This window comes from Podarcis raffonei, chromosome 1 (genome assembly GCF_027172205.1).
Source record: "Podarcis raffonei isolate rPodRaf1 chromosome 1, rPodRaf1.pri, whole genome shotgun sequence".
Classification (NCBI taxonomy): Eukaryota; Metazoa; Chordata; class Lepidosauria; order Squamata; family Lacertidae; genus Podarcis; species Podarcis raffonei.
Window position 1 is genome coordinate 113,759,529 of NC_070602.1, and position 20,861 is coordinate 113,780,389.

Here is a 20,861-nt window from a genome sequence, read left to right on the forward strand (position 1 = left end):
GACAATGCCTTTAAAACAGGGGCGCTCTAAATGATGTTAACTTCAACTCTCATCAGCACCAGCCAATGTGGCCAATGGTCAAGCATGACAGCACAGCAACATCTAGAGGGCCACAGATGCCTCATCCCTTCTTTAAAGGAAGGGCTGGCTCACACATGCACAACCTGCTCTTGCAAAACCATCAGATCACAGATAAATAGACAGAAATTTATTTTTGCTTTTCGTCTTCTCGTACACATTTCTTTTCACGGCAGCAAATTCGTACCCTTGTTTGATTTCTCTGCACTTAGTTTATTCTTGTGGCCTGGATAACTGGTAACTGGCTATGCAGACTCGCTCTATCGAAAAGCCTTGCATTTAAGGAGATTATGACAAATCCTGACTGAAATGCCAAATCTGGGTTGACGTTGAACTGAAGTTGTGGACGTTGAGCGATAACCATGCATGTCAGAACTAGTCCCAAGTGTACAGCAGCCACGTGCAGAGAAATCAAGTGATGGACATGCATGTGTAAACATGAGCAGGGGAACTATTACGATTTTTGGCTTTGCAAAATACAGAGGGATTCTTTTTCTTGTGATTTAGTTGTTGTTGTTTCAAAAAACCCTGGAATATATTTGTATGAAGGGCAACACATAACTATTAAATAATAAACAGAAGTATTAGCAGATGAGTTGCAGATTCCAATCCCATTCAGTGTCTGCAGGGTCAGGATGTCTAACATAAGTTTTCTTATAAGTCACCAAGATGCGTGATTGATCTATGTACATATACATGGCCCTGATGGGGCATGGGGCTTCTCTGATGCGCACGCTGTCATCTGACAAGCGACCTGCGGCCTTAAACGCCAGTCTCACTTTCTCAGCTGTCCTGTCTCTGGGAATCAAGACAGCTGTTGCCTCATACCGCAGGCTGTTTCTGGCATGCTCTGTGTTTCTAGCAATAGATTTAATGTACTGACCCCGTGGCATGGTTAAAACACTGTCTGTGATTTCCCCCTGCGCTGAATAAATGTTCTTCCTTGCACCGTGTTTCATTCCAATGAGCCGGGCACCATGCCCCTTTGAAACGCCTTGATAAATTAGACATCTCATAAATTCAGTTGTACTGTGTCACATGCAGGAGTATTCGTGTGTTCTGAATACAGGCTTTAACCATTCATTATTTTATTTTTTTCAAAAGTTATGTATTTGAATCACTGCAGTTGCAAATTTAAAAAAAGTAAATGAAGACTAAAAGACCCATCGAAATTGAAGGGTCAGCCCTGAGCAGGTACACAACTCATAATAATAATAATAATAATTTATTATTTATACCCCGCCCATCTGGCTGGGTTTCCCCAGCCACTCTGGGCGGCTTCCAACAAAACACTAAAATGCAATAACCGATTAAACAGTAAAAGCTTCCCTAAACAGGGCTGCCTTCAGATGTCTTCTAAAAGTTTGGTAGTTATTTTTCTCTTTGACATCTGGTGGGAGGGCGTTCCACAGGGCGGGTGCCACTACCGAGAAGGCCCTCTGCCTGGTTCCTTGTAACTCAGGAAATGATTGCCAAGGCTAGTAATACTTAGAGAAGACCCATTGATTTCAGTGGGTCTACTATGAGCATGACTTAGTTGTATTTCACCCGGTGTCTCCACCCCCATCATTTAGCCCAGACACTGAGGTCCAGCTCTGAGGGCCTTCTGGGAGTTCCCTCACTGTGGGAAGTGAAGCTACAGGGAACCAGGCAGAGGGCCTTCTTGGTAGTGGCGCCTGCCCTGTGGAACACCCTCCCATCAGATGTCAAGGAAATAAACTACTATCTGACTTTTAGAAGACATCTGAAGGCAGCTCTCTTTAGGGAAGTTTTAAATGTTTGATGCTTTTTCACATTATTATTATTATTATTATTATTATTATTATTATTACTACTATTATTATTTATTTTGTTGGGAGCTGCCCAGAGTGGCTGGGGAAACCCAGCCAGATGGACAGGGTATAAATAATAAATTACTATTTTATGATTATTTCAGGAAATACAGGAGTTAGTTGCTAGGAAGTGAAGTGCTGAGTGAGGGTCAACAATTGACAACAAGAGGTTATTTATTTAAAACGTGCATACTCAGCCTAGTATGAAAGCATCTTGAGGCAGTTTATAAACCCTATACAATAAAATTCAGGGTCACCATTTTCAGGGGGTGGGGTGGGGAGATGGTTGTGTTTGCTCACATGGGGAGAGTCACCGCAACTTTCTGAGGATATATTCAGAATTAAACTCTTAAGAACAAAGAAGCAGTGCCTTTTAAGAGTATTTGTTGTGGGTGTTTTTTTTTGTAATGCTCATAATAAACAGAGATATAGGTAACGCTGATAAATAATCGTCTCTTTTGGGTCCAAACTCTTAGTACCCAAAGGTATATCTGCCTTAGGGCATCTATGTTGCTCCCAGGTTTTTTTATTTTATTTATTTATTATTATTATTATTGCTATTATTGCAGGACAGGGTGATGTTTTATTATTTATGTAGTTATTTAATCTAATTCTTGCCTGTTCTGCATTACTAAGAGTAATACCAGTGCAGTTTATATCAGAACAATAAAACAGATAAGCTTTTTCCAAAGCAAGAAAATAAATAAAACACAGCACAGCATGCAGTTAAGCGCGCGTGCGCACACACACACACACATGCTTAATAGATATATATTTATGCTTATATATGGACATTGTTTGAAGATTTTATCACACTTGGATGATTGTTTGGTCTGAGGCATAAGGCCTGAGGCACAGTAGTTATTAAATACTTGGGGAAAGCTATTTTTTCTTTCTTTTATTGAGTGTGTAAGCACTTCATTACTAGCAAACAGAGGATGTCAGAGTCTTACAAGGCATTTTATAAGACTGATATTTATAGGGGCCAGACAGCAACAGCAGTTTAAAGCAACGAAACTAGGGGTGTGTCACCTCTGCTCCCCCCCCCGCCCCAGCCTCTCTCAAGAAAGATAAACTCAATGGGGGCGTCTATTTTTAACCTCGTGTTCTTTCCTTTTGGCAGAGCAATCGGTGTTAGCTGAGCTCTTTTGCGGAATGAAGCCAAGTACCCCTGTTCGTTGCCTTTCGGAATGACCAGCCGATTCAGACAGCTCCGGAGACGGAACCTTTTCGCATGAAGCCCGGTTCTGCTACTACTACTACAACAACATCATGTCAAGCAATGACAGTTCTGACGGCCCGCCTTCCACGACAACCGTTAGTTCGGTTCTGGTTCAGGCTGGAGACTGCAAAATCATCATAGCTATATTGAAGGTAAGCTTAAGGGCTCTAAACACTTGAGCTTATAGCTCAGTACCATTGACTAGTTCAGAGTCTGATCATTTCAGCTTTGATTTCTGCACAAAGTGGTTGACACAGGGGAGTGTGCTGCACACACAATCCCAATCAAGAAGCATTATTTTTCATTACAAAGGCTGGGAGAGGGGAGGTTTCTAATTTTTTGTGCATAAAGTAAGCATCACTGAAATAGTCTTGAAGAAAGTGTATATTTTTCATTTGAAGAAAACAGAACTTTAAATTAAAATGAATTAAACAAACAGCCTGGTAACATAACCAGGACAATTGTCATTGATTTGTAACTGTATTGATTTGAAATACGGGACTTTGGTTTTGTTTTCTTGTATTATTTAAAGATTGCATCCAGAATATACAAAGTGCATTTGATCTGACTTAGTCGGAGGGAATTCTTTGAAGGAATTGTTCTGATGTTCATGCATGGACAAATAATTAATGCCCCTATGTTGCACATGTCAATCTCCACTTCAGAAATTGAAAAGTCGTATTGAAAATCTTTACTTGAACAATTTAGCTTCACACTGAAGCACTGCACCATTTTCAACACAAGTAATACAACAATATAGGAATACAGGAAGCAGTTGTACACTGAGTCAGACCATTGGTCCATCTAGTTCAGTGTTGTCTACACCAGCCTTTCTCAAACTTGGGTCCCCCGATGTTGTTGGACTACAACTCCCATCATTCCTAGCTAGCTGGACCAGTGTTCAAGGATGATGGGAGTTATAGTCCAACAACATCTGGGGACCAAAGATTGAGAAAGGCTGGTCTGCACAGTCTCTCCAGGTTTTCAGACTGGGGACATTCCCAGTGCTACCTAGAGATGTCAGAGAGTGAACCTTCTGCATGCACAGCTGATGCTGGACCACTGAGCTATGGCCTTGCCCTATATATCTGAGGGGCAGAGATGATGTTGCATGCTTCCTTTCCTAAAACTTTGTTCATTAGAGCTCACAAGCCATTGCATGGATTAAATCAAAAGACTAGACTTTACTAAGTGCTTGACCGTTAGTTTTTGAGTTGGATCATGCGCACACACACACATCATACAAATATCTGGAGAAATTGTACTTAGGACAATGTTTCTGTTTGTGTTTTAGTGTGGGGATTGGGTGCAGCTCCAGCTGGCTGAATCAGTACCAAATTTGTTAGAAATCGGCAGCAATCAAGAAGAGACCAAAAAATTACTACAAGATCATGAACTTCTCCTGGCGAAGCTTAAGGTAAGACATGCGACGTGAACTTTCTGAATTATTACAGGTCGCGTTGTAGCCTTGTTCTGAAAGTTGTAAATGACTGTTGAGCACCAGTCCTCTGACCGCTTGATGCTTTGTAGGAACGTTTCATCACAAACAATCCATGTGGGGGAGTTCCTAAGGGTTGCTAAAAGAGGCCTCACAAAGCAAGCAAGAAGTGACTCCATCCTTGTTGCGTGTAATAAGACACCCAGTTATAATGACAGCCATGAGTTGCTCTTGGCTTGCCCATGGCTTGCTTCCCACATGCCTTTGCTACGACATGCAGGATTTAACCACATGCAGGATTTAACCTTCAGTGTGTCATGGCAAATGTTAATGAAAGTTGTTCTTGTGGTGGCATGCCAAAGCTTAATCTGGCAACTGGCAGCTACTACCGCCAGGCATAGAATTGACTGCAAGCATGGAGCTGATGAGCTCAGGATTGTCAAGAGCATTCCTTGTAGCTACTAACTGTAATGGCTGCCGTAAGACAATATGACTATGAATGAACCAGAGCTTACTCTTAAGCACAACGTCGCAGTGTTCCCTAGTGGCCTGATGGTAAGGAGCCCACCCCCACCCCCACCAATCAGTGCAGGTGAGGAAGGTAACATAAGTCTAGTGATCCACTGCTGGAAACAGGAAAAGGATGAAAGGAGGTCTATCTTCTATTGCATGGGTGTCTGGAAGGTGCGTGTGTAGGTGGAAGAGTGTTTTGAATCCCAAATGTGGGTCATTATCTGTCTATCCACAATTGCCAGCATCTTTGTGGAAAAGGAAAGGAAATAAGTCATTAATGGCTCTACAGTAAACAAAGGCATTTATATAGCTCCTGTTTTCTAGGCAGCACCATTAATCAGATAAGCCGTCACAGAGCCGCATGGGTATTCTGAGGGAAGAGACATTTGTTTTTCGTGCAGATTACTTTTTAATGCACTAGAGGCTCAAACAGTATATTTTAAATTTTGGTACATATACAAGTCATGGCCATTTATTGTTTTTATACTGTATTAAGCTGTGCTGATATTTAAAATAAAATAAATGGTCGCCACAGCCTACATATAGTGTTGGTGGAAAAAATGTTTAACACTTTTTTGGGGGGGGAAGGTACTAAAAAGTTTAAAAGAATCATTTCGTTGTGCTTAAATGTCATAAACTGATGTGAGTAGGGTTTTAAAATAAGGATCAGTTAAAGATTTGTAAGTTGTGTAGCTGAAAGTACCAGGGAGGAATAAAGAACATTCTTGGAGGCAGAATATTATTGAAGGACATTCTCAAGAAACGCATACCCTCTGAGACATACGCTTTCATTTCAGTGCAATGCATATGAGAAATCTGATTTCAGTGCCACTCATGACGAGAAACCACGTTTTGAAGTAATCTTGAAACACACTTGCATGGGGAAATAGATCAGAATTGGGCTCTGCGTTTACAAGGAGGGAATCATGGACTCGTGATCTGGTGAACTGGGTTCGCGTCCGCGCTCCTCCACCTGCAGCTGCTGGGTGACCTTGGGCTAGTAATAATAATAATAATTAATAATAATAATTTTTTGTTTATACCCCGCCCATCTGGCTGAGTTTCCCCAGCCACTCTGGGCGGCTTCCAATCAAGTGTTAAAAACAATACAGCATTAAATATTAAAAACTTCCCTAAACAGAGCTGCCTTCAGATGTCTTTTAAAAAGAAGATAGCTGCTTATTTCCTTCACATCTGAAGGGAGGGCGTTCCACAGGGCGGGTGCCACTACTGAGAAGGCCCACTTTGAAGTCTCTCAGCCCCACTCACCTCACAGAGTGTTTGTTGTGGGGGAGGAAGGGAAAGGAGAATGTTAGCCGCTTTGAGACTCCTTTGGGTAGTGATAAAGCGGGATATCAAATCCAAACTCTTCTTCAGAGTGAGGGACAGTGGGGACTGTGGTATCTTAATGCTATATGGTTTATTTACACATATATACAACCTGAACCTATGTTGGAAGGGTTCACAGCATTAATACCCCAAGAGGGTCTTGCTTCGCTCATAGCCACATCCTTGGATTCCAAAAGAAATCAGGCATGGTTCTGTCTCCCAGCTGCCTAGCCTGCAGCGTTCTGGCTTCTTGTTTCTAGCTCACGCATGCAACTCTCCACTCTGCCCTTTGTCTTTCTAACTACCAGTGAGTCGAGGGAGCGGGGCCCACCTGTTTACTATCTGGCACAGAGCCACACCCTCTGTTACCCATAATAGCCCAAACCTAGAGGGCCATTACCAATAAACTTGCTTGGCTCTTTCAACAATTTGAATCCCTCCTTAGATTTTCTGGATCCAGGAATTAGAAGGGTCTCAGGCATACAGCCTATCCCTTTCAAACTCATAACAATACAGTGGTGACCCGCAAGATGAATGCCTCGCAAGACGAAAAACGCGCAAGACGAAAGGGTTTTTCGGTTTTTGCGTTGCTTCGCAAGACGATTTTCCCTATGGGCTTGCTTCGCAAGACGAAAACGTCTTGCGAGTGAGTTCGCTTTTTTCTTAAAGCCGCTTGAAGAGGCACAGTTGTGACGGACTGTGCTTCGCAAGACGAAAAACATCGCAAGACAAAAAGACTCGCGGAACGAATTAATTTCGTCTTGCGAGGCACCACTGTATATATTCTGCACACTGAAAACTATATGCCCGCTGAAAAGTTGAAGCTTAGCAACAAATGCTTTTGTGGGAAGTAAAAGTTATGTAACCTGCTTTGTGAGAGCTATGCCTTAAAAGCCACTCTCTCCCGCCCCCCCCAGCCTCACAAATCAATTAATGAATACATAAACCAATTACATCATTCAGCTTGTCCACTAAAGTACATAGGTATGAATCACACCAATAACAGTTCCAAAGGGATTTAGGCAACTAAAGCACACTTGAGACTAAGGATGAGGAAATGTGTGGTGTGCCAGACTACAACTCCCATTACCCTATGCTGGCTGGGGCTGATGGGAGTTGAGAGTCCAAGCACAGCTTAAAGGGCCACCAGCTGCCCACCCCTGCTTTAACCTGTTTCAAACAGTAAGTGGCCAGACCTCCAGGTTCAAGAGTGAGGACTGGCTAACGAAGATAAGGCCTCTTGCTTTAGTCTGCATGCCCCACAGACCTCATATCACAAGTACCTGGCATCTGCTTCCTTCTTAAAAGTACGGTTTTGTTTTGCAATTATGCAGTCTTTCTATAATCACTTGGGCATCTTTGCTTCAACAACCTTTTTACTTGAATACCAATTAACGATTGTAGGTAATAATACTGATGATGGGTAACAGTACAGTGGTACCTTGGAAGTCGAATGGAATCTGTTCCGGAAGTCGGAACATTCAGAAACCAAGGGGCAGCTTCCGATTGGCTGCAGGAAGCTCCTGCAGCCAATCAGAAGCCGCAGAAGTTGTGTCGGATGTTCAGGTTCCAAAGAACGTTCACAAACCGGAACACTCAATTCCAGGTTTGCGGCGTTTGGGAGCCAAAACGTTCGACTCGCAAAGCATTCGGGATCCAAGGTACAACTGTACTATAATTGAAGATAACATTGATGATTGTAAGTGAAGATAGTGGAATGAATATTAGCCTGATGACAGTTAACATCTATTGACAGCAGGAGATCTGAGGTGCTGTCAGTATTCTGAGGATGGTTGTTTTTATTTCTCCTTTTCAACAGAGCTAGGTGAAGTGAAGGCCTTTAACAGATGGGTTTAACAGAGAACAGGCGATAGTCAACTAGATTTTATTCAGAGTGGACCTACTGCAATTGATGCACATTATTACTGTTTTCAATGGGCCTACTATGAGTCAAACTTAGCTGAATGCCACCCAACCTATTTATGGAGCATTCATTCTGATTTGTTTGCAGGAAGATTAGGCAATACTGGCTATTTAGTAAGTATTTGGTCCGATTTGTTTGTGGAGAGGTTATACACAGTGCCATTTTTCTAGAAAAAGAGGTGCCAGAGCTCACCATGAATTTCTCCCTTGTTCTCCTAGAGTGACAATGGTGCCCACCTGAGAGGTGCTGGTGCTGAGCTCCAGTGAGCTCCGGCTGGAAGGAAAAAAAGCCTTGATTATACAACATAAAAAAGTAAAGGTAAAGGGACCCCTGACCATTAGGTCCAGTCGTGGCCGACTCTGGGGCTGCGGCGCTCAACTTGCTTAATTGGCCGAGGGAGCCGGCGTACAGCTTCCCGGTCATGTGGCCAGCATGACTAAGCCGCTTCTGGCAAACCAGAGCAGCGCACGGAAACGCCGTTTACCTTCCCGCCGGAGCGGTACCTATTTATCTACTTGCATTTTGACGTGCTTTCGAACTGCTAGGTTGGCAGGAGCAGGGACCGAGCAACGGGAGCTCACCCCGTCGCGGGGATTCGAACCGCCGACCTTCTGATCGGCAAGTCCTAGGCTCTGTGGTTTAACCCACAGCACCACCCGCGTCCCTGTTATACAACATAGAGTTAATCAATTGTTATGCCACACTTTCCAGCACATTTTCTTGTCACCTTCCTTCCGGCAATGAAAGTCTTTAATGAAAATCTGATCTTTCGGAGAAGTGGGTTTGTTGCACAATCCTCCAAGTCAAAGAGAATTGTGCAACCTGAATTTGCTGGTCTGAATTCTGCCCAAAAGCAGTCAGGAAGCATCCAGTGATGGATTGGGTGGGGACGAACAAACTAAAGCTCAGCTCAGAAAAAATGAAGATGTTAATGGTGGGTGGCCTGATTAATTTAGGGTTTTGTGGTTCACCATATCTCTGTAGGGTTGTACTTCAGGGTTTGGAGATGTTCTTGCACTTAGTCTTGCTGCTGGGATTCCAGGTAGCACCATGGTCAGGGCACTTTTCACCAACTTATGATGGTGTACCAGGCTGCTGTCCTTCTATTGAGGAGTGACTTGGCCTTGGTGTCCCCCCAGGAAGAACTACTGTAATGTGTTCTATGTTGAGCTGCTTTTGAAGCCTGCCTGAAAATTGCAATTCATTCAGAACCCAGCAACCCACTTTTAGAAGAATACCAATGGAACACTGGCTCTGAGAGAATTTTGTTCCCAAGTTTGTTTCTAAGGCACCATTCAAAGTGCTGCTTGTGACATTTAATGCCCTAAATGACCAGAGGAACATATACCTTAGTTACGCTGAAATTGGGTTGCAATGAATTCTACATGTAATCTTCAGAAGCTGCAGTTGGCCCAGAATATGGAAGCAAGTGGGTATATGCCCATAGGACCATATCAGACCTATCTTGCAAGCCTGCACTGGTTGCCAATTTGTTTCTGGGCACAATTCAAAGTGTTGATGATTTTTAAGCCCTAAATGGCTTGGGCTTTAGGTGTCTGAAGGGCCGCCTCCTCCCATACAAATCTGCCCATGCCTAAATTCAGAAGGAGGGACCTGCCTCTGTGTCAAGGCTAGGGGAAGATCTGAAGAAAAACCAAAGTATCTTCTGTGTCAAAGCTAGGGTGGAGGCATGGTTGGTAGTAATAGGAGAGAGGATCTTTTCAGTGGCTGCACCAATATTGTGGAAAAGCTTGCCCACTCTCTGGGTGTCTTCTACCAGTTTAAAGAAGGTCTTTTTATGTTGGACAGGCTTTTGCATTGCCAAGTAGACAATGATTTTGAAGATTATGGTTTGTCTGCTGTGCCTATCTTTGTGGTATTTGTGTGAGCAGTCTAGTTGTATATCAGTGTGATTTTAACCATAGAAAAGTACTCTGCATAAAAGCACTAGAAGCATAAAAGCATAAAAAATGTTATATTTTAAAAAATGCCTTGAGTTCTGATTACCTTGGGGAACATCTTTTCTAGGGATAAGCAAATCTGCCAATTTTGGTTTTTCTCAGTTTCCCATTTTTCCAATCTTAGCGTCAGATCTCCACATTCCCACATCAGTTTCAGATTGTAGTCCTTGTGAAAATTCGTCACCGTTTTAGGGCAGCTTTCTCTAAACACACACATTTTTTTTTGTATGAGATTCCCCGCCCCCAATACACACATTTTTACAAAGCAATTTCCTCATGTATATATAATTATTAATTAATTAAATGTCTATACCACCTTTCATCCTAGGAGTTTTTAAAACAAGGAGTTTTAATATATAACAACACAATACTATACAGTGGTACCTCGGTTTACGAACTTAATCCGTTCCGTAAGTCTGTTCTTAAACTGAAACCGTTCTTAAACCAAGGTGCGCTTTCCTTAATGTGGCCTCCCGCCGCCGGTGCCCTTCCACCGTTCGGATTGTGTTCTTAGACCAAGGTAAAGTTTGCAAACCAGGACTATTTCCGGTTTTGCGGTGTTTGTAAACCGAATCGTTTTTAAACAGGACTGTTCTTAAATCGAGGTACCACTGTAGTATAATGCACTTTTTTCACTTCTGTGTGGATTTATATGCACACTTCAGTATATACATTTTTTCACAGATTGCTTTGCTGGAGAAGTAGCATTGCAAAATTTGGCAAAGTGTAAGATTTCAAATGGACAGCTGTGTTTTGATTCACATACTGCTTTTTCAAAGTGCAAATTAGGTAAATTCATCTTTAGATGTGAACCACATTGATTTCTTCCCCCATCTCTAAGCTTCTCCTATATGAACTTCCATGGAGCACTGAGATCCTCCGTGAAGACCTAGCTCTAAATCCCTTCTTTCCCTATAACTAGATTAGAAGAGATAGGAGGATCTCCTACATACTCCTCAACTGTCCTGCTTTAAGCGGGACATTCCAGCTTCTGATTGGATCCCAGGATGTCCTGTTTCGGCTCCCACGAGAACATGGCCCCCAAAGGTGCCCTATTTTTGAAGACCATGCAATCGTGCAAGTCACTTGGCTCACATACGAGCCTGGCACCGAAACAGCCATGTCCTGATTTTCCTTTGTAGCATGTGAGAAGGTATGTGGCTATGTTAAGGAGTTCCACTCCTTGATGGGATTTGTATGGCTGACTCTATGCCTTTTGGAGAGAGAGAATCACAAAGAAAATTCTATTTGGGCAGTCCTTCTGGAGCTTGTGATAAATGTTTTAAAACTGCTTCATTGGCTGCCACTTAGCTTGTTTTAGGCTCAGTCGTTTCATGCTATCCTATTTTTGTTTGATTCATTTTAGTGTTTTTAGATATTTCTTTAGTAAGGCACACTGGACAGATAGTTAAACAAACAAATACTGTGGTAGCCATAGCACAGATGCTGCAGTAATAACCACTACAGCGGCCCAGCTAAAGTGAAACACTTGTGCACAACAAACCTGTGCACCTTTACCCAGAAGTAAGTCCCTCTGTGGCTAATGAGTCTTACACCTAGGTTTGCAGGCCAGGGCCACTTAATTGAATGATTTTCACAGATGCACTGAAAACTGAATTTCATCGAATTTATCATATTTCAGTGAATGAAGTAAGGGGTTACAATGTGCTTAATTTTGTCTGGGTAGTACACCACATTTTCTGTAGATAAGGTAAGGTTAAAGGGACCCCTGACCATTAGGTCCAGTCGTGACCGACTGTGGAATTGCGGCGCTCATCTCACTTTATTGGCTGAGGGAGCCAGCGTACAGGGTATGTGGCCAGCATGACTAAGCCGCTGCTGGCGAACCAGAGCAGCGCACGGAAACGCCGTTTACCTTTCCGCTGGAGCGGTACCTATTTATCTACTTGCACTTTGACGTGCTTTTGAACTGCTAGGTTGGCAGGAGCAGGGACCGAGCAACGGGAGCTCACCCCGTCGCAGGGATTCGAACCGCCGACTTTCTGATTGGCAAGTCCTAGGCTCTGTGGTTTAACTCACAGCGCCACCCGTGTCCCTTATAGATAAAGTAAGAAGAATTTAATACAAAAAAGTCCTACTTTGTAACTTGCCCACCTTAGATTCATATTTTTGAACTGGGCTGTGGCAGGGGAGAGGAAGACATTTGGCTCCAGAGACAGTTGTGCTTTCGTCCCTTTGAAATCGATCGCTTTTAAGTTAGCGGTTGCTATCTTCTCCCAATGAGCTCCATCAGACTTAAGAATAACGTAAAGCTGCAACGTTATAGACACTTACCATTGGACTTGTTGGGGCTTACTTCTTTGAACCGACATGCATAGGATTATGCTGTAACTTTCTCTGTGTTTTCGCTTTAATTTCACAATGCTTTTGTGTCATAACAGACACAGGCAGTTCTGAGAAATAAGAACTTATGATGATCTTATCCCCTGTGAGAATACTTTACAGGTGCATTGATACGAAACATGTACCTTTAATACTAGAACCATGCCAGCCATTGCTGAGGTGTTCTTTGAAAGCTGTTTGTTGTACTTCCTGCTCTGTGATTAATCTGGACCAAGCTCTGGAAGATCCATGTGGACGCAACCGTACATTCTTGATCGCTTGCCAAAGTCCTGTTCTTTGTCATAATAAAGGTCACAGTGAAATGTACTGGAGAACCTGGAACTATGCAGGGCTAACTTTTCTAGAAAGAAAGAAAGAAAGAAAGAAAGAAAGAAAGAAAGAAAGAGAAAGAGACAGACAGACATAAAATTTGGTATTCATTCTTTGAGATGCATGTTGATAGCTCTTAATTACTTTATTTGCTCCATTTGTTGAAACAAAATTGCAAAACGGTAATTTATATGCAAATATTCAAGGGGGAAACAAAACAGGAAAATATTTCTCTTCGGCATTTTTAATTTTGAATTGTTGCCTTTTGAAAAAAGGAATATTTGGCCTCTCAGTAGCTCTAACCTTTGAGTTGTCACCTTTATTTCATTTAAATGAACTTTTTGGCTCTTGGTATATTATCTGTTAATCTTGGTGCTAAAGGTTATTTCCATATATTAATTATAGAGGTGCTTCACATTGCCACTAAAGCTGAAAGTCTGGGTCCCCCCCCCCCTTATGGGATGTTTTCGTCAGCAGGATGAAGGGCTCTTATAATTATAAGAATGCCTTTTATTGTGAGGTTATATAAGAACGTTTCATTTCACAAAGAGATTGCTATAAAGGAAATCCTCGCTCCTGATTTTGTTTCTGTTGTTAACTTCGTAAGAACATAAGCTGAACCTGCTGGACCAGGCCAATGTCCTATCTGGTACACCATTCTGTTCTCACAATGGGTGGGCAGATGTCTGTGGGATGCCTTCAAACAACATCATTCTACCGTCCTGTAGTTTCTGGCAACTAGTACTCAGAGGCTTGATGCCACAGACAGTGGACCACCTCTCTTATCCAGAAATGACCAATACAAGCAGAACAATCTTGTCCCTCAATCCATGCTGCCAGAGGAGTGGGGAGAACAGGTTAGGCTGTGGTGGAGGTTTCCTTCCACCCTTCCGTGCTGGGCTTTGCTACCCTAGCTGTTGCCAGGCGACCACCAATGGTAGTCAGTGTAACACTCCGCAGTGGGGTGGAACAGGGCCAGAGCTGAGCCAGTCATCCATCCATCCCACTGGATCCTAAGATGGGCAGCATCCAGAAATGGCCCAATCTGGGCCCTTTTTAATGTGCTGTGTATGGTGGTGGTGGGGAATTATTGGTTTTTCTGTTGTTCTTATTTTTACTATGCATTTTGCGTTTTTTATATTGCGCTTTTATGTCACGAGCCACCCTGAGATCTGTGGCTGAAGTGCATTGTACAAATGTAATAAATAATACAGTGGTACCTCGCAAGACGAAATTAATTCGTTCTGCGAGTTTTTTCGTCTTGCGAATTTTTCGTCTTGCGAAGCACGGATTCCCTGGGTATTAACGGTTTTAAGAAAAAGGAAACAAACTTGCAAGACGTTTTCGTCTTGCGAAGCAAGCCCATAGGGAAATTCGTCTTGCGAAGCAACTCAAAAAACGAAAAACTCATTCGTCTTGCGAGTTTTTCGTCTTACGAGGCATTCGTCTTGCGAGGTACCACTGTAATAAAATAATTTTTCAGGGTTTCATGCACAATGCACCCCAAAGTCTAGGGCTGCCGTACATCCAGGATTTCCTGGACATGTCCGGGATTCGTCTGTTGGAAATAGTGTCCAGGCTCAACAATGTTTTGTGTCTGGAATTTCGAGCTTTGAAATAGGGCAACCTTACCCAAGCCAGACTTGCGGAAGTGCATCTTGTTTCTGCTTCCAGAATGAAATGCGGGCATTATATACTTCTGCGGCAGGAGCAGATTCCTATTAAAATAAATGCAATGCTTTCAGCTCAACCGTATTGCATGTCTTCTCAGAAGTAAGTCCTGCTGAGTCCAGTGGGGACTGACTCCCAGGGAAAGTCTGTGGGGGGTGGATAGGTAGACTTAAACTGCTCTGGGCTCAGTTAGGAGAGGAATTTAGCAGAGGGATGACATGAGAGAGCAGTCTGCCGAGCATGTGTGCAAATGGATAGTGTGAATGATGCAATAAGCTTGATGTGGCATACAGATATTGGCCCCACATCTCAGCCACTAGATATCTTATCCCTTATTTAAAACAGATGTATCAGCATGAGAAGCTACGGACTCCGAATTAGATTCGGGAAAGCAACAAGAGACATGCTTAATTTTCACTGCTGCAAGCACCCTTTCTGCACAGAAACGTTAATTACGCAGCATCTGTTCCCTATGTCTCTCATATAGTTGTATTTCAGTATATTATTTCAGTATGCAGAATCAGTGATCGCCATAAGGAAGCTTTCCTCAGAGTTCAGCTTGCAACTCAATAAAACTTCCTTTACTAACCTTTTTAGGGAGGATTTACACAATAAAATAAAAATAATGGGTTTTGTTTTAGTATCTTTAGTACTCTGTAGCTGTAGTAGCAGTTCGGGAAACGTTAATAACAACATAATGCCACTCTTCTGGAAAGCAGCCCAAAGCAGAAAGGAGAATTAAGTGCAGTTAAGGTTCAGTTGTTTCAAAGAATCTTGGCAAATGCAAGAAAAGCAAATGATTATATGGTTATATGATTATATGGTTTGAAGCAATATCAGACAATATTGTAATGTAGCATATACTATTGTGGGTTTTTTTGCATGGAAAGAGAACCGTCTGTAGCAGAGGTTCTCAGCTCAAAGTCTATGGACCTCTGGTAATCCTTTCAGGTGGACTGTGGAAAGAACAGTTGAAAATATCTATACTGGGCCCCACAGTTGATTTTTTCCCCCCTGACAAGGAAGATTAAGCCATTTTGACCAGCCTAGCAAAACGCTGGCCTAGGGCCTATAATATTCATAATATAATGCTGATACATTTAATCATTCTCTTCCTTCTCCCACACACCTTTTTAACCAGTGGCCTTTCTTGGCAGCCAGGCTTAAGGCCCATGATTTTTATAATACGGCACAAATTTTGACCATGAGGTTAGTATTAAAGGAGGGGGAAGATTATTAGGTGGTCCAGCAAGACCACTTACAGTTTTCGAGTGGTCACTGGGGGAAAAAAGTTTCTGCTGGTCTAAAGGCATGTAACACGGAGACTATATATTACATACACATTTAACAGAGAAGGGGCCATAGTTCACACATACCCTGCATTGCAGGGGGTTGGACTAGATGACCCTCAGGGTCCCTTCCAGTTCTACAATTCTGTGATTCTATATCAAGGTACAGTCCCTAGCATTTCCAGGCGGGGGTGTTCATCATCCACTTTATTCATTGTGTTGTGACAGAATTGACAGAACGCTGTCTCCCCACCCCACCCCCATTACAGAAGTGAAAGTATCCATTATGTTAAGATAACATTATTTTATTCCCTCACGTCCATATAGGTCTCAAATATATTCCGGGGAGTCTGAGTAATTTTTACTTAGTGATGGTGTTTGGCTGTAAACCTCTAGCTCAGCGGTTGCCAAACGTTTTGGGCTCTTGGGCACATGCCACAAAATGGCTGCCGCGGGCACTGGCGTAACACGAAGCGTCTGCTGCATCTGAAAGAGCAGGAAAAAGAGAGAGGACCACAAAATGGTGAAGGCATGCTTCTTCCCTCCTGCTCTTTGCACCTCTCCTCCGTTCAGGACAAGAGAGAGAGCGGACATCAAATTGTGGCACCCAGTGGGCACGTTTAAGGGGGCACGTCCAATATTGAAGAGGCTGAGCCGATTGTAAACAAGAACAAAGCAAGAGAAGCAAACAGTCTCTTGTGAACGGTGTATTTTTGAGGGGATATTTACTGAGGTATTTCACAGGTGCCATAACAGGTACAGTGGTGCCTCGCAAGACGAACGCCTCGCAAAACGAAAAACTCGCAAGACGAAAGAGTTTTCCGTTTTTGAGTCGTTCCACAAGACGAATTTCCCTATGGGCTTGCTTCGCAAGAAGAAAGCCCATAGGGAAATCTCCGGGGACCTCTTTTAAATGCTGGCGGTGGGGAGCAAAGCCTTTCGCCCCCCGCCGGCCTTCAGAAGAGGTCCAGGAAGGCCGGCGGGGGCCGAAAGGCTTTGCTCCCCACCGCCAGCATTTTAAAAGCGGTCCGGGATAGCAGGGCTTTCCCGCTATCCCGGACCGCTTTTAAAATGCTGGCCATCGGGAGCAAAGACTTTCGCCCACCGCCGGCCTTCAGAAGAGGTCCTGGACCTCTTCTGAAGGCCAGCGGGGGGCAAAAGTCTTTGCTCCCCCCGCCTGCCTTCCCGGGACAGCGGAGACTTCTCCGCTGTCCCGGGGCTTTTAAAATGCTGGGGGTCGGGAGGAAAGCCCTCCTGTCCCTGGAGCTTGCGGGGCGGGAGGTGGGGAGAAGGGCTTTTCTTCCCACCGCCAGCCTTCAGAACAGCCTTCTGAAGGCTGGCGGTGGGAAGAAAAGCCCTTGTCCCCCCCCCCAGCCTTCAGAAGAGGTCGGGGGACAGACTGTCCCCGGACCTGGTCTGAAGGCGGTTTCCATAGGAACGCATTGATTGATTTTCAATGCATTCCTATGGGAAATGGTGCTTCGCAAGACGAAAAACTCGCAAGAAGAAAAAACTTGCTGAACGAATTAATTTCATCTTGCGAGGCACCACTGTACTCGTGGGCACCCTGGCAGTCACAGGCACTGCTCTATCCAATAATAATTTATACCCTGCCCATCTGGCTGGGTTTCCCCAGCCACTCTGGGTGGCTCCCAATATTAAAAACACGATAAAACATCAAATATGCTGGACGGTGAAAAGTGCAGACTTTTAATCTGCATATACCTTACTGTGCAGCAGCCCTCAAACATAGTAGATAGCTGTCCGTTATAACATAAAATGTACTCTCTGTGACAGTGCAACTATTTACTGTGCTTAGGTGTGCCAAATGTAAGGATACCAAAACCAGCCTATTTCAGATCCATGCCACTTTCACATTGGTTCACTCACAGGGCCATTCCACTACATTTCCAGATCTGAATGTGTATTTAAATATGCATTCTGAACATATTTGCTCTTGAGTTATGTATTTCTAGCAGAAGCGGCTTACAAGATGGGCTGGAGCTGCTATGCTTACTTCCCACCAGGTGGGTCGCTGGTTTTTTCTGGGAGGGAAAGGGAGACGGAGAGGCAGCAAGGAGGTTGGTGTTGTGTCATATGCAATTTTGGCCTAAATTTGGACTCGAATGAAATAAATAGGCTTAAGGAATCGTAACTGTGTGCCGGACTGTGCTCACACTACAATATTGCATACCGAGTTGGCTTGCCCAGGATAATGAGTTTTCACACAGCTTGCAAACTAAATTCTTGTGGTACAAGCCATAACAAAATGGCTTGCAGCATCAGACAGTGAACCTGGAAAATGATCTCTTAGGATAACTTCCAAGTGACCTTGTGATGGAGCTTATGTTATCGCTGTGCAATGTGACCCCTGATGGCCTTCTGTACTGTAAAGATATTTTAAGCAATTGCAGTCCAGGCCCTATCAGTGGTCACTGGCACATGTATGCTAGAGAAATGTTTTCCAGGGTTGAGTGTGTGGAAAACCTAATGGGGGAGGAGGTGTCGTGATGGGGAAGGAACAGTCTGAAGGAAAGAGATAGAAAGCAGGGACAGTACAGAGGCCCTCCACAGAATATTTTGATTGGAAAGCCAGTCCACCCCCAGTCCTTTTTGAGTTGTTTTTGTTCTCACAGGTAGGACTGAGGGGCCATTCATAACAATTTTCCTTACAAAAATATAATATAAAGAGATTAGGCCTCATGGCAGTCACAGAGATCACAGGATAGATTTTCCTTTAAAACAATAACACAAGCAGACATATGTACAAAGTTTTGCGCAGTCTTCCAGAAAGAAACAGCAGCCAATATATTTTTGTGATGTCTTTCTCGGGAGTGATATACACATCGCATAATACCTCCATTCTCAAAACAAATTGCTCATACCCCCTTTAAGGAATAATAAGCACAATGCAGTGAAAAATAACTGACTGTTCAAAGCTTTCATGAATTCTCATGATTTCCAGAGACTTTGTACTTTGCGCATATATCATACCCTCCAACATTTCTCCAATGAAAACAGGGGCGTCCTATTCCATAATATTAAAATTATATTATTTATACCTCGCCCATCTGACTGGGGACTCAGCTACACTGGCAAAGGACAAAACACTTTATATGCATTGTTTATGCATTCTAACACTGTGACACCAGATGGTGCTGTGGAGTTACGTTTTTTGCTAACCCGATTTCTCACACAAAGTTTGCAGCGCCTGAAACACTCCTTTGATGTGTCTAGAATCCAGCCTGGGTTGCCCCAGCCACTCTGAGCAGCCTCCAACATATATAAGAACATAATGAAACATTAAACATTTTTTAAAAACTTCCTTATACAGGGCTGCCTTCAGATGTCATCTAAAGTTGCCATATGTCCTCTTTTTCCAGGAAATGCCCTCTTTTTCATGGGTAGAGTTGTCATAGCAATCTATAGTTAAAAGTAGCACTTGGCAAATGTGTCCTATTTTTTCTCTCTTCAAAATATGGCAACCCTATTAACCCTCCAACATTTTCCCGATGAAAATAGGGATGACCTACCATACCCTCCAACATTTTTCTGATGGAAATCGGGACATCCTAAGGAAAAGTGGGACCTTCTGGGATCAAATCTGAAACCAGGACGGCTTCTGTAAATCCAAGACTAAACCTGGAAAATACGGACACTTGGAGGGTCTACACCAGGGGTCAGCAACCTTTTTCAGCCGTGGGCCGGTTCACCATCCCTCAGACCATGTGGGGGGCCAGACTGTATTTTGAAGGGAAGAAATGAACGAATTCCTATGCCCCACAAATAACCCAGAGATGCATTTTAAATAAAAGCACACATTCTACTCATGTAAAAACACCAGGCGGGCCCCACCCCACAAATAACCCAGAGATGCATTTTAAATAAGAGGACACATTCTACTCATGTAAAAACATGCTGATTCCTGGACCGTCTGCGGGCCAGATTGAGAAGGCGATTGGGCCGGATCTGGCCCCCGGGCCTTAGGTAGCCTACTCCTGGTCTACACATATACAGGGATTTGCCAAAAGATGCACAGGACATGCCCCTGGATGAAATATACTGCAGTGGTACCTCGGGTTAAGAACTTAACTTGTTCTGGAGGTCCATTCTTAACCTGAAACTGTTCTTAACCTGAAGCACCACTTTAGCTAATGGGGCCTCCTGCTTCTGCCGTGCTGCCAGAGCACAATTTCTGTTCTCATCCTGAAGCAAGGTTCTTAACCCGAGGTACTATTTCTGGGTTAGCGGAGTCTGTAACCTGAAGCGTCTGTAACCTGAGGTACCACTGTATTTGTATGAATTGAAGCAACAGGATCATGGGCAATATCTTGGGAACTTAGTGATTCAATAAAATCTTCCGTCTTGCTCTCTCTTTCTCACAACTGGTTTTTCCTCCCCCCCCCCCTTGTCTGGCACTCTTAACAGACCTGCTTGTTGCACTGGAGAGCAAATTGCGGAGACATGGAATATCGAGCAACAGCCTGTAAAAGTATTTACAGCGCCCTTTCCATTTGTACTAGTCTGAAATGTGTCTAGAGCCTGCCCTTGAGCGAATATACACGGTAACAAATGCTTCCATCTCTTACAGAGAATGGCCTTTAAAATCCTCTTGTGGACAAGCTAGATATGGCTCCAAGATCCTTTTTTTTCTGGGTGAATCAATACCTAGGTCCTGTTTCAAAACCACATAAATGTCAGCGATAGACTTTGCTCTGTGCGCGAAACGTAATGAATGGTAAGAGGAACAGCTGGCATTGGAAACGAATTGGCTGACTTGAAATATATTTATTGAATTCATAGGCTGTTCTGCCCAACAAGAGGAGAGCATAATGGCCAAGCGCGCCCATTTACCTATTGGCAAATAGCTTCCAATTAAAAAACAAATTGCTCATTGAGATTCAGCATGCCAGAAGCTTAGAAACAAATTT

The 20,861-nt window shown here is 43.4% G+C and overlaps 1 protein-coding gene across 4 annotated transcripts in view; it reads left to right on the forward strand.

Moving 5' to 3' along the window:
• Nucleotides 1-3,032: 3,032 nt before the first annotated feature.
• CCDC141 (coiled-coil domain containing 141) overlaps nt 3,033-20,861 on the forward strand; it is a 109,238-nt gene continuing 91,409 nt past the window's right edge. For all 4 annotated transcript variants that reach the window (XM_053409807.1, XM_053409813.1, XM_053409819.1 and 1 more), the window contains exons 1-2: nt 3,033-3,284; nt 4,427-4,549. In XM_053409807.1, the coding sequence (XP_053265782.1) occupies nt 3,183-3,284; nt 4,427-4,549 (225 nt within the window). In that variant the 5' untranslated portion in view covers nt 3,033-3,182. The remainder of the gene's footprint in view (nt 3,285-4,426; nt 4,550-20,861) is intronic.